Source organism: Phoenix dactylifera, chromosome 1 (genome assembly GCF_051530095.1).
Source record: "Phoenix dactylifera cultivar Ajwa chromosome 1, Ajwa_hap1_PhDact_Kaust_v1.1, whole genome shotgun sequence".
NCBI lineage: Eukaryota > Viridiplantae > Streptophyta > Magnoliopsida > Arecales > Arecaceae > Phoenix > Phoenix dactylifera.
The window spans coordinates 42,617,098-42,631,382 of NC_143190.1; the positions used below are offsets into that span (position 1 = coordinate 42,617,098).

The 14,285-nt window shown below is 41.1% G+C and overlaps 1 protein-coding gene across 1 annotated transcript; it reads left to right on the top strand.

The window, feature by feature from the left end:
• Positions 1 to 788: 788 nt before the first annotated feature.
• Positions 789 to 7,837, top strand: LOC103695810 (BTB/POZ domain-containing protein At5g03250-like). Its single transcript, XM_089923865.1, has 4 exons — positions 789 to 1,235; positions 3,323 to 3,392; positions 4,924 to 6,150; positions 7,087 to 7,837. The coding sequence occupies exons 1-4, from the start codon at positions 1,177 to 1,179 to the stop codon at positions 7,549 to 7,551; spliced, it is 1,821 nt and encodes a 606-aa protein (XP_089779991.1). The 5' UTR covers positions 789 to 1,176; the 3' UTR covers positions 7,552 to 7,837.
• Positions 7,838 to 14,285: the final 6,448 nt, after the last annotated feature.

The window sequence follows — 14,285 nt, forward strand, 5'->3', positions numbered from 1 at the left end:
AGACTAGCATCAATTTTGGCTCCAAGTAGCCCCATCAAAATGCTATGAACTTCCAATTACATATAAAGTTGGCAAATTATTGCTGACAAGGGAGTCTTAAGAAATTTAAGAAACCGTGGATCTATATACAATTTTCCCTCGACATATTGTTTATGCCAACCATACCGGGGAACTTCCGCAAATAAGCAGATTAAAATTATGCTTAAACAAGGGAACTTTATGTAATTTTCTTCTTCTTTTTTTTTTTTGGTACAACGGCACCTCACACCACACCATGAGTGCAACCAACAAAATCTGAAAAAAAAAAGCTGACGGAGAGAAGAAAGGACAGCCGCTTGGTTCTCCCAAAGAAACCCTCCAAAGTGTTAAGCTGCGGCAGAGGTCACTTAGTCGGCTGCACTATTTGCCTTCCGGTAGACATGAGAAGCCCAGAAGGAACCACACTCTTTCGCTAGTCTCCGAATGTCGTAGAATAGTGATTGCCTGCTTGTCTTGCCTACTTGATTACTATAACCGAGTCTCCTTCGAGATGAATGCAGGCCACACCCAGAGTATGTCTCACATAAGAGATGCCTTCCCACATAGCTTTAAACTCAGCTCCAATGACAAAGGTGTCTGAAGATCTGCCGATCTCTGGCCACCACAAGTTTAACGTTGTAATTTTTCTTTTGAAGTACCACAAACAAATTTAAAGTCGGCAATCATGCCCCCGCCTTTCCTTTCACACGAGAGAAAGGCGCACTCCAAGGGAGGTACAAATGCGGCTTGGTGGACACAATGTCCCAAATGATGTAACCGAGAGAAAAAGCGAAAAGCCGGTGGAATCCATCGGGGAGGATTTCAAGGGGACGGGCTGCCCCTTTTTCCTCCCCATTAGACCCGGGCCCATCTTAATCTCTTATTTCCTTTTTCCCCCCGCTCTCAACCGAACGAAACACAGGAAAGATGATTCATAGGCTTATGATAACCTTTTCCCTCTAATCTCCAAAATTTTCCCTTCTTTTTTCACATCTCAAGATCTGTATGCTTGTTCTTCTATGTGGCGCGATCAGCCCTAGAGCTCCAGATCCTTCTCTATTTTTGTTCCTTCATTTCTTCCTCCTCTACTGAGCGTAGAGCGAGATAACATTCCTGACAAAAATCAGAACTTCAAAATAATAAGAAGGAAAAAGAAGGATGGCGACCATGAAGCCGGGCTCCAAGGCTGAAATCTTCCAACTGGAAGGCCAAACGTGGTATGTGTTTCCATATCCAGCTCTCAACAGAATTTCTTGTTCATGAAAAAGAGTTGCAACATTCTTCTCTGCTTAGTACTAATAATAAAATGTTTTACTCTTTAAATACAGTATTTTCTTGTGGTGAAAAAAAGAGAGCTAGGCAAGCGTAAAAAAACAATTCTTTGGTACGGTACTTCATATGTGCATTTCTTTTACAGCGAGATACTTGCAATTTTAAGTTTTTTTTTTTAATGATGGTCGCATCTCTATATGAATGCATTACTACATCATGAGCTTAGAAGGGCATTCTCCTAGCGGCACTTTTGCCACAGGGAAAATTTGGGGTGTTTTTGAAATAATGTTTAAGGTCATCCGACAGAAGGCTAGAGAATTAAGGGAATGGAGAATCCTCTAAAGATTTCCAAGGAGGATTAGAGGATAAACAGAGATCGAACAAATATTCTCACATAGTTTTGACAAAATTCAATTGGCTCTCTCTCAAGCTGTGGACAAGCATTACAAATGTAGCATTCTCAGCATCTTGGGTCTTGTTGCCGCTAGAATCCGAGGCCACTTGAGGTCGGTGAAGTCCCGAAGTAAATTTGAGTTTGGCAGAGACCCGAGATGAAGGACACCGGGTTGATAGAGTTGGCGTTGTATATGATACCACTATTAGGGTTCGAGCTTATGGACAAGCATTACAAATATAGCACTCTCGGCATCTTGGGTCTTGTTGCCGCTAGAATCCGAGGCCAATTGAGGTCGGTGAAGTCCCGAAGTAAATTTGAGTTCGGCGGAGACCCGAGATGAAGGACACCGGGTTGATAGAGTTGGCATTTTATATGATACCACTTCCAGGGTTTGAGTCCAACCTGAAATAAAATCCACTTGCTGGAAGTTTTCTAGCGGGGGACCCTCCGACGCTCAAGTCAGTCATATTCTATGGAACAACGAAAGAAAAAGAGAGAGAGAGGGAGAGAGAGTTTCTAGAATGGGAATATAATGACTTAGCTGAGGGTCCCCCATTCTCCCCTATAAATAGGAGAGGCTCAATGTCTGTCACCGAAATCAGCAGAGGGCCTAATAACCACGCCGTAGCAGCCCAACCTGTAATAACTACAAAACAACGATACATCGTGTAATAACTGCACGGTAACGGTCCGCCACATTAAGGACGTCAACCATGCAGTTATGGCCGAGCTGGAGTAACCGTCACAGCAATCGTGGCCACGTGGTGAATGGGCATTAGTTGCCTTCCAGTTTTTGTGGAGGCACGTGGCATCCTCTTCCTACTCCATCTAATTTGGCTTCACTTTGGTCAACACTGAGATACCACACTTCGAGCAATACCGAGGTCAATATCTTGCGAGGTTGGGTCGGCAAATATTCCTCATAGCAGGTCTTCTTAAATAAATACACCGGAACTGTGACATTTGGAATGCAAGGCTCATAGTTGTGTGCCTCATATGCTTGTCAAGTCAAAGTGGGGAATGCTATGAAATCGAACTAGTGTTGATGTTATACAACATGTTATCTTCCCTACCATACTTCCTAAACATGTTGCCATCTGGTCTTCGGAGCATAAAGTGTCCTACAATTAGAAGTGCTTCTGGTATTACCTTGATAAAAAGTCATCAAGGTGCTCTCTGAAATAGTCTAGAGTATATCACTAATTCCGCAGACAAAGATATCCAGAGGTTTGTCACAAGAAAGAAATGAATCAGTTTGGATTAAACCAAAGGCTGAGAAGAAATTTTATATGCATATCTAATAGTGTGCATATTGCCCCCAGTCCACATGTTTAATTGTGCAAGCAGTGGTGATCGTGAAAATTGAGAGCTGATCACATACAGATTTAAACAATTTTCCAACACCAGAAGGATTCTATTGGATGATCGATACGTTCGGATGTTATTTATGTTCTTCTGTGTGGAGGGAACTGCCAATTTAGGGATCATATTGATGCAAAGCTATTTATCGACCATGAAGAAACATGATGTCCTAAACTATCCTGATAAGTAACCAAAAGAAATCAGATTTCCTAGTTTCGTGGTCATGGTCCTTGTGAATTCATTCTAACATTTGGGTACTTTTTGTGCTTGCAGGAAATGTACAGCTGAGCTTGCGAGCGATGTTGTGATCGAAGTAGGAGAAATGTCCTTTCATCTCCACAAGGTTTGCTTCTTTGCTTTTCAAGCTGCCTTCATATAATGTTACGCATTTCCATTTTCCTACTTATGCAAGTGTGGCTGATAGCAGCACAATTACCAAAAGAGGCATGATTTCAAGGAACTTTTGAATATGGAAAGATCCCGTTTTTTACATATAAGATGGACATGACAAGCTAGTTAATGGCTATCAGATCATAATCATTTAGTCTTTTTCCAACTGTTTGAGGTCGACTTTATGGATCCTCATTTGCCAAGTATTCCTATCTAGGATCGCCTTCGATATTATTATGTTTCTCTATATCCTTTCTCAACCTCCATTCATGTTAATTTAGGTCTTTCTCTTCTTTTCTTAGGGGAGCCTCCTCAGATCTTCACTGTACATATACAAATCATTTGACTCGATATTCCATCCTTTATCCTTAATTTGTGCAACTCTTGCAGCTCCTCTAACATATTCATTTCTTAGTCTATCCTTTCTAGTTTTACCACACATCCAGCTCAACATTCTCATTTCTGCTGGTTAATCGCTATATTGGAAAAATTCTAATCAGTAACTTAGGCTGAATGCTGGAAAAGGACATACTATTTCAATGAAGACCATAACAAAAAATGTTCCAAACATTCATGTATTATCAACATATGCCATTAGTTATCTAGAAATTTGTAATAGTTTTTCTAGCTTTTTTCCCTGTCTAAAATCTTTTTTAGAGTCCATCTTGCAGAACATCATAAACTCTCATGCATATTAAAAGAATTGATCTGTTCTGTCAGAATTTTATTCAAAATATTTTGATGCAATGACATTTCTACTGAAAAGGTATTGATTTCCATACATAACAGATGGAGACTGCAAATACATACGCTACACAGTTCCAACTTCTGTATCTCATAAAGTTCCTCTATTTTATTAATTATTTATTTTTTTGTGTGCAGGGAGGTGGTGCAAGTTCTGCTTTGTTAGAAAGTGCAACTATTTCTTCTTAAGGAAAAATGATCGAAAGCACTTTTGTTATAGCTATCATATGCTCAATCTGCATTATGTGGAGTCTTTTTTTTCTCAAATGAGAGCTAGTCATCTCCTTTAAAATTCTTTGGCATTATATTCATCTCTTGCCATGATGTCTATTATTCAACCAGACTATTGCACTTAGAAATGGCCCTTCGGAAAACCTTACATATTGCTGTTGTGATTTATCAGCATGCAGATGCTTGTAGGTTTTAAGTGGTAATATGCTATGATCTGATTAGCTTGTCAATTAAAAAAAAAAAGTTGCTGCAGGAGGCTTCGTTTAGTTCATTATATATGTATGTTTATAAATGTGCCATGGTACATATCTGTGTGTAAAGAACCTGAGCTAATAGCCTAACCATCACGATTCTTGACTTGATAAAGTCTGAAGTATATATATACAATTTTGTTTTTTTAAACACTTATCATTTTTGCAAAATGTGATATAATCTGACAGTCTGTTTGCTTTTCTCAATGAATTGTTTGTGTCTATAACAAGCATAATATTTTTCATGAATTATTGCAGTTCCCATTGCTTAATAGGAGCGGGCTTTTGCAACAAATGATTAGTGAATTTCATGGTGAGGATGGAAAAGCCTGTGTTTTTCAGCTTCATGACATTCCTGGCGGTGCCAAGGCTTTTGAGCTTGTAGCAAAATTTTGCTATGACGTAAAGATAGAGCTGAATGCTCTCAATGTGGTCTGTCTGCGCTGCGCTGCTGAGTACCTACTCATGACTGAAGATTATGTAGGTGGGAATCTTATTTTACAGACAGAGCACTTCCTTAATGAAGTCTATAATAGTTGGAAAGATACAATCAAAGCTCTGCAGTCGTGCGAGAGTGTTCTTTCCCATGCAGAAGTGCTTCACATTGTCTCAGTATGCATCGGCTCACTGGCATCTAAAGCTTGTGCTGATCCAAATCTTTTTGGTTGGTCTGTGGTTGGACGCACTTCCATGAAGAGCCCAGGCAGCTCTTTGTGGAATGGAATAGTTGCTGAAGAGATGCCAAGATCCACTGGTGCCGATTGGTGGTATGAGGATGCTTCTTTCCTCAGTCTACCTCTATTCAAGAGGCTTATCTTCGCTGTGGAAGCTGAAGGCATGAAACCAGATAATGTTGCTGGAGCACTCATGTTTTATGCAAGGAAGTTCCTTCCATGTCTGAGTAGGAACTCAAGCTTCCGTGATGGCACAACCCGTACAACTCCTGGTGCATCAGTTTCAGCACCATCAGGAAGCAATCAGAGGGTCTTCCTTGAAGAGATCATTGGATTGCTGCCAACGAAAAAGGGTGTTACTTCAACAAAGTTTCTGCTCAGCATGCTTCATACTGCAATGATCTTACATGCAAGTCCTTTATGTAGGGAAAATCTGGAGAAAAGAATAGGTGCCCAATTGGATGATGCTGCATTGGAAGACCTTTTAATACCAAATGTGGGCTACTCGGTTGAAACTCTCTATGACATAGATTGCGTCCAGCGAATCCTTGATCACTTCATGTTGACAGACCAATCCATGCTTGCAAATTCTCCTAGCACTTTGAATGAGGGACAAGTGATGGCCCCATCCCCTTCATTGACACCAATGACGATGGTAGCAAAACTTGTTGATGGTTATCTTGCCGAAGTCGCACCAGATGTTAATTTGAAACTGCCCAAGTTCCAGTCACTGGCAGCTGTCATTCCCGATTATGCCAGACCTTTAGATGATGGCATCTATCGTGCTATTGATACATATCTTAAGTTAATAGCTCTTTATAACCAATTTAAACTTTTACATTCTTCTACTGGAGACTTTATCCTTTCTCAATTTACATGCACTCTTGCACGCCACACACACCTGCGTGTACGTCCATGTACCTGCATATGTACATGTACGGACGTCGCAGGAAGAACATGAACATCGTGTGCTTTGACTTCCCAGTGAAATTTGTCATCTGTTTTCTCTAATGCACGTCTATCTTCCTGGCAAACTAAATCATAACTATCAGGGCTGTCAATTAGTGCAATTGGTAGAAGTCTTTGGAGGTTGGCACCAAAGAATTGGGTTCATTTCCATCCCTCACCTTGATTTGGCCAGGATTTCTTGCATCCTATTTCTCAATATATATATATATATATAGCATGACTATTGCAAACTTGGCTACTCTCCTTTTTTGACTATTGGAATTTGTTTGTAACTGGAAAAGACATGCTCTTTTTATATTTAGTATATTGGTTAGAAAATTAAAGTCTTATGGCATTGTTTAAGGTGCAAATGAAGATTAACAGATGGTAAGTCCTAGCTTTCTTCAATTGAAGGAACTCTTTTTATCTGATAATGTAAGTTTAAAATCCAACCTGAGATCTGGTTTCTGAACTTGCCAGACTTGGTTCTATGATGAAGTTGAGCTTTGATACGGCCCAATGAACCCTTCGATAAATCTCCTGAACTAGCAATCAATCTCATTTAACAAGCATGCAGATTTGTTTTCTTTCTTTTGTTTCTTAAATGGTACCTTCATGCAAGCAAAATATGTATGCTATGCCACAGTTGTATGGTGCTGTAAAGATACCAATTTGTATGCAATTAAACTTGAAAATTCTTATGTTTGTCATGATTTCCGCACAGATTTTTTCCCCCTTCCAATTGATACAGTAACTCTTCATGGTATATGATTACTATCTTTTCTGGTTCTGTATGCAGTCCCACCCATGGCTCACAGAGTCAGAACGCGAGCAGCTCTGCCGGCTCATGAATTGCCAGAAGCTCTCCCTGGAGGCCTGCACCCATGCAGCCCAGAATGAAAGGCTGCCCCTCCGGGTGGTTGTTCAAGTCGTCTTCTTTGAGCAGCTTCGTCTACGAACCTCAGTTGCTGGCTGGTTCTTCGTCTCTGATAGCATGGAGAACTCCCAAGCCCCTCATGGGAATACCATGCTCCCAAGGACCAACGAAGGAACAATCCAGACCGAAATCATGCAGGCCCAAAAGGAGGATGACCATAGAGTGGGTGTTGAGGACATGAGGTTGCGAGTTTCAGAGCTCGAGAAGGAGTGTTTAGGCATGAAGCAGGAAATCGAGAAGCTTGGGAAGCCAAAAAGTGGATGGAACATTTTCCCCAAGAAGTTTGGATTTGGCTTGAAGTCACAGCCCACATTGCATGCCAAATAAGTCCCTATGATTGCAGCTGGTCATAGGGATGAACATTAATTAGCTGACCGAAGGGAGCTCGATGTGTGTAAGAAAATATAAAATATATAAATAAATCAACCTCATTCTAAGATTTATTTATATATTTTATATTTTCTTACAATGTGTTTTTCTTTTTATGAGCTTCTTATCTTTTGTTGATTGCACTCTAGATAGCCTGTGATTGTTGATAGCATTCACTGTAAGTCTGTAACTACGGCTGGAAGACAAATGGTGTAATTTGCTGTGACTTTCAACCCACACAAGCTCCAAGTTCTATAAATATATATATATATATATATATATATATATATATATATATATATATATATATATATAATAAACCTATTTTATTCTATAAGTTTAAATTTTTGGGACAAACAGGGATTTAACATGATTTTGAGTCCGAACCTGTCTCCATACTTTAATTCTTTTATTAAAAAATTTTACATGGCTCATCCATCAAAGGAAAGTCCGCATGTTAGGAGAGGATAAGAAAATATAAAATACATAAATCACATTCCCTGATGAATGCGTGATTAGATTTAGTTCCAGTTTGTTCTGTCTTCAACTCTATTGGAGTGAGCTCCGTGCATCGAGACCTTGGGTTTTCACTAACATTTCAGATACGTTTTGTGGTCTGGAATTTAATAAGCCGTTAGAGAGGATTATGGTATTGTTACATCCCCAGCTTCCCATGCATCAAACAAGAAGCATCTCCTTGCATTGCAGTAGGAGGTATGAAAACCTTTGGATGAGAGAGAGTAGATAAAGAATTCGGATATTGGAAAGGGGAGGCTCGATCTCTTTATGAGGGTGTCATTTTCTTTCACATCTAACTGGGACTTTATTTATTAACAAAATTTCGCAGAACTAGAAACCGAAATAAAAGGTTGGAGTTGGATGTTTCTTAAGGAACCAAGCAAGAAGTTGTGTGTGAAACTAAGAAGAGCCACTGGAAGTGACAGGATGAGCGATTCCCCCCCTCCCCACCTCTCCGGGGAGCGACGGGCGTCAGGAAGCGGACCGGGTGAGCCGGGGGACGGGAGCCCGGGCGAAGAAAGCGGCGACGGAGTGGGCCAGCCCCACCGCGATGGCCACCTTCACCTGCCCCCTCTTCGGGATCGGACGGCTCGATAGACTCCGACTCCTCCTCCCGATCGCGCTCCTCCTCCCCGCCGGTGGCCCCGCCATCTCTCTCTCTCTCTCTCTTCCTCTCTCTGAACGCTGGCCGAGTCGTGTGAGTCAAGACGAACGACAGCCAAGCTATATAAAATGGAAGCGTTGCCAAAATGCTCTCCATTCGTCTAAAACCTACGACTATGCCATCCATCTCTTTTGTGTTCTATTTAATATTTTTTTTTTTTGCCCCCTTCCAAATGTACAAATTATTCAGTAGTACAAGAGGAAGCTCAGAGCCGTTACAAACATGGTGTAAAATATTATCTTCCATGCCTTTCTTATCTTATAAAACATTTAACGTAATAATCATGATATCTACGTATCGGTTGGTTGCTGTAACGATGTTCTTTTTTCTTAAAACTAGTTTGCAGCTATTACTATTGCATGTATATAGATATTTTATTATAAAAAATTATAAATTAATTATTGCATGAAATATTTCTATTATTGTCTAGGATGGATGTAAATCCAGTGCTCGACGGACTATTAGCTTGTGCAGCATCATTCAGCAATTATAAGAGATTAGAGATGGGTAGCAGATGAAAAGCCATGGCCATGTCTCATGCATCTCGTGCGTCTCAGGATTTAGGAGCAAGATAAGATACCAACACCGATGACCATCAACGATACAACAACCTGAAACTTTCTTACAGTGTGTGGAAAAAAAAAAACAGGATAAAAGAGTTAATGTAAGAATGATTTGAATTAGTTGCCTGTAACCCGAGGTGCGCAAAATAGAACATAGCGTAGGAGGGCTTCGGATGCCAAGCTTCCGGGGACACACGGCGCCTGCCACCCTCTCACAAGACACGGATCTTAAGACAAGGTCCTACGGGATAACGGTAACCATGGGGGTGCGAGTGGTACAGCACGAACACGGAGGAACCTTCCGGTGAGGGACTCTCAAAGCACAGAGGGGGCACACGGATCCAAGGGTCCGTATAAGGCCGCCGCAAGTGGGGGTTCGATCTACCCCGCTTTTATCGTTCATATTCGCGGACAACCGAAAAAAATGTGCGGCTTTGGATGCGCACGTGGCTTCCGTAGATGCTAAAGATGGGCATCGGACCGTGCTGGACTCGGCCTGGCTCAGACCCATCGGGCCACAGACCAAACAGGCCGTGCCTGACCCTGCCTATTACTAAACGGACCGTGCCGGGCCCAGCACGGCTCAAACCCATCGGGCCACAGACTAAACAGGTCGTGCCTGGCCCGGCCTGTTACTAAACGGGCCGTGCCTGGCATGACCCGCTTAACCTAAAGTCTAAGCCCGGCACGACCCTAGGCCCGTGGGGTGGCGGGCCATGCCAAGCCCGGCACGGGCCGTGCCCTGTCCAAAAAAAATACCCATAACGGCTATTTGTGGCTTTTTTCCCATTTTGCCCCTCCCAACAGCCATAAAACGACTAATTTGAGGGGTATTTTGGGAAAAAAATTGAGGTCCTATAAATACCCCGTTCCGGACTAGCCCGCGGACTGTGCCGTACTTGGCCCACAAATCGTGCTAGCCCAGGCCCTTATGGGCCGTGCCGGGCTCGGCCCGCGGGCTAGAAATCCTTAACCCAGCCCGACCTCCTTTTATGAGCCGTGCCTAGTGATGGGCATCGGGCCGTGCCGGGCCGGCCCGGCCCAGGCCCACTGGGCCACGGACTAAACGGGCCGTGCCTGGCCCGGCCCGCTTCGTTAGCGGGCCGTGCCCGGCACGGCCCGCTCAGCGAAAAACTGAAGCCCGGCCCGGCCCGCTCAGCGAAAAACTGAAGCCCGGCCCGGCCCCAGGCCCGTGGATTGGCGGGCCGGGCCCGGCACGGCACGAGACGGGCCGTGCCTGGCACGGCCCGTCTGGAAGGAGGGGAGAAAATAGCCGTTTCCAATGGCTATTTTTGGTTTTTTCCCAAAATACCCCTCCCAACAGTCCAAAAACAGCTAATTTGAGGGGTATTTTGGAAAAATTTTTTTTGGAGTCCTATAAATACCCCTTTCCTCTCTCATTCTCACCACACCAAACCAACTATTCTCTCCTTCTCTATTACTACTATTTCTCTCTTTTAAAGTGCTCTTCTAGCAATTTAATTTTTAGTTTGCATTTAGCAAGTGTTCAAGTGCTACATAAGAGGAGGTTCCTGTTGAGAAGAGAAGATCACTCCTGTTGAGAGCACAAGAGGAAGCTCAGAATTTCGGCTCTACCTCTGCCCTCTGACCCTCTACTCAATTCCTCCTTGTGGTTAGTTTTTATTTTTTGCATTCATCAATTTAGATATGTCATCTTTTGAGGAAAGTCATTTTGGCATTCCTCCTGTTTCTGAGGGAGAAGAAACTAATCCCCAACCCCATGTTCCTAGTTCCTCTAGAACTAGTGAACCAAGTGGAGATCAAACCTCTTCTCGTAAGAGGACTAGTGCTGTATGGAATGAATTTGATAGAATTATGGTTGATGGAGTCTGGAAAGCAAAATGTAAAAAATGTGCCAAACTTTATAGTTGTAGTAGTAGTGGGGGAACAGACCATTTAAAAAGACATCAAGAGAGTCATAGGATGCATGATTCTCATACTCAAACTCAAAGTACCCTTAATATACAAGGGAGATCACTTGTAGGTAATTTTGCATATAATCAAGAAAATCAAAGAAAAGCACTTGTAAAATGGATAGTTAAGGATGAATTACCTTTTAGTTTATGTGAATCTTTTAATTTTGAAGAATATGTTCAATTAAACCTACAACCTGCTTACAAAAGAACTAGTAGGCGTACATTTAGAAGAGTAGCTATGACTAACTTTTTAGCAATGAGACAAAGTTTAATTGAAACACTCTCTACTTTAAATGTAAAAATTTCATTAACTTCTGATATTTGGTCAGCATCTGTAGGTAGTAATTGTTTTATTGCCATTACTGCTCATTATATTGATAATGATTGGCAATTAAATAAACGTATTCTTGCTTTTCGTGCTTTTGATTTTCCACATTCTGGGCAACAAATTTCAAATGTCATTTATCAAACTGCATGTTCATATAATATTAATGATAAAATTATGTCTATTACTTTTGATAATGCATCTAATAATAATTCTGCTGTTACATTATTAAAGGACTCATTGCATCCCATGTTAAATGGAAATTTATTGCATATTAGATGTGCATGTCATATCTTAAATCTTTCTGTTCAAGCTGGCATGGGCATGATTCAAGATGTGATTTCAAAAATTAGAAATGCAGTTTCTTTTATTCATGCTTCAAGTTCAAGACTTCAAGAATTTAAGGAACTATGTATAAATCATGGTAAACGTTTTAAAAAATTTAAACTTGATGTAATTACTCGTTGGAACTCAACATATAGCATGATACATGATGCATACCCATATAAAAACTTATTAAGTGCATATATTAATGATCGTGGATTAGGCTTTACATTGACTAAAACTGATTGGAATAAAGGAAAAATTTTGGAAAATTTTTTGCTTAGTTTTTATAATGCTACTAATGTTCTTTCTGGTATTTATTATCCAACTTCATGTTCATTTTTACAACAAGCATATATAATTAGTCAAAAATTTGGAGAACATAGATATGATGATGTTTTAATACCTATTATTGAACAAATGGAATCTAAATGGAATGAGTATTGGGACAAGATATGTCCTATGCATAACTTAGCTGCTGTATTTGATCCAAGAGTTAAATTGAATGGCGTGCTAATTTTACTTGATGCATACTGTGAAAATATGATTCAAGATTCTGAACCTGCTAAAATTGAGGTAAAACAACTTTTTTATGATATTTATGCTATATATGATGAAAAAATTCGTGGATCTAGATTCTCCGTACAAAGCTCTATTTCTTCTTCTAGTAGTTCTCGTTCGTCATCTATTTTTTCATTCATTGCATAGAGAAAACACACACATGCTTCAAGTTCATTTTCATCTTCTTCATCTTTAAGTAGTGAACTAGAATTTTATTTATGAAATGATCTTCAGTCTGCATATGATGAAAATCAAATAGAGAGTCTAGATGTATTATCTTGGTAGAAGAGTGTTAAAAATCAATATCCTGTTATGTCTGCAATTGCACGCGATATTTTAGCTGTGCCGATGTCCACAGTAGCATCGGAATCCGCTTTTAGTGCAGGTTGGCGTGTTCTTGACGAAAAGAGAAGTAGGATGACTGGCGAAACGGTTGAGATGCTTCTCTGCTTCAAAGATTGGTTGGATGCTGAGGCGAGACTTCAAGATAAAGGTGGACATAATACAACATCCTCTGATGATGATGATACAAACACTACTGAATAGTGAATACTGAATCACTGATGATTAGTAAGATTTCTTAATTTTTTATAATTGTACATTTTTATTTTTTTAATTGTTAAAGTGAGTCATCTCTATTTTTTCTCCTTCCTTATTGTATTCTGGAGGTCAGACCAAGGTCCAAAATCCAAACCTCCCTTCATGTACCATTTTGATTTAAATTAATAAACTGGTAGGGGTCTATGCCAAACCTCCCACCATTAAGGTGGCTTTATATTAATAAATTCTTAGTTTTCAATATTTATTAGTTTATTAAAAAAAATTATTTTCATTTATTTTAAGGGAGACGAGCCGTGCCAGGCCCGGTTCAGGCCCTTATGGGCCGTTCCGGGCTGGCTCGCGGGCCGTGCTCGGCCTAGGCCCTTATGGGCCGTGCCGTTCTTGGCCCGCGGGCCGTGCCGTGCTTGGCCCGCAGGCCGTGCCAGCCCAGGCCCTAATGGGCCGTGCCGGGCTCGGCCCGCGGGCCAGAAAATGGCAACCCAGCAAGGCCCCCTTTAATGGGCCGTGCCAGGCACGGCCCGGTACTGTAGCACGCGGGCCGTGCCAGGCACGGCCCGCTTCGTGCCGGGCCATGGGCGGCCCGACCCAGTGCCCAACTCTAGCCGTGCCTAGCACGGCCTATTACTGTAGCAAGCGGGCCGTGCCACTCCTTAACCCAGCCCGACCCCCTTTTATGAGCCGTGCCTGGCACGGCCCGCTTCGTACCGGGCCATGCCAGGCCATGGGCGGCCCGGCCCAATGCCCACCTCTAGTAGATGTGACTGCTTGAGGGCATTTGGGTCAGCAGAATGAAGGGTTTTTAGCTGCCGTAACAGATTCGGGAAGATTGAGAGACACCTGTCGTGGTACTAAATTCGCGTGGGAGCCTCGTTATCTTTCTTTCTTTCGTTCGTTTGAGGTTTTTTCTTCATTAATGTCCTTCTAGAAATTTAAATTTATTAAATACCCTCTTAAAATTTATATTTATTTTTGTATTCTCATAAAATACTATTTTACAAATATCCGTAATATAATAGTTCTTCTAACACCAATAATAAAAATAATATTTATTTTAATTAAAAATAAAATAAAATTTTGAAATTATTTTTATGTCCTCCATCGTCATTGCCTCATAAATAATTTTTTTTGCACACTACCCATTAAGAGTATTTTAGTTATTTTAGTTTGAAATTATTAATTTTTTAACGTCATTAGATGGTGTAGGCAATTTTACGAAAGTATCTATATATATATATATA

Bases quoted from the DNA above. Each gene is read 5' to 3' on its own strand.
- LOC103695810 (XM_089923865.1), top strand. From the start codon at position 1,177: ATGGCGACCATGAAGCCGGGCTCCAAGGCTGAAATCTTCCAACTGGAA. The intron at 1,236-3,322 runs GTATGTGTTTCC...TTGTGCTTGCAG, and splicing joins CAACTGGAAGGCCAAACGTG to GAAATGTACAGCTGAGCTTG. The intron at 6,151-7,086 runs GCTCTTTATAAC...TTCTGTATGCAG, and splicing joins ATACATATCTTAAGTTAATA to TCCCACCCATGGCTCACAGA.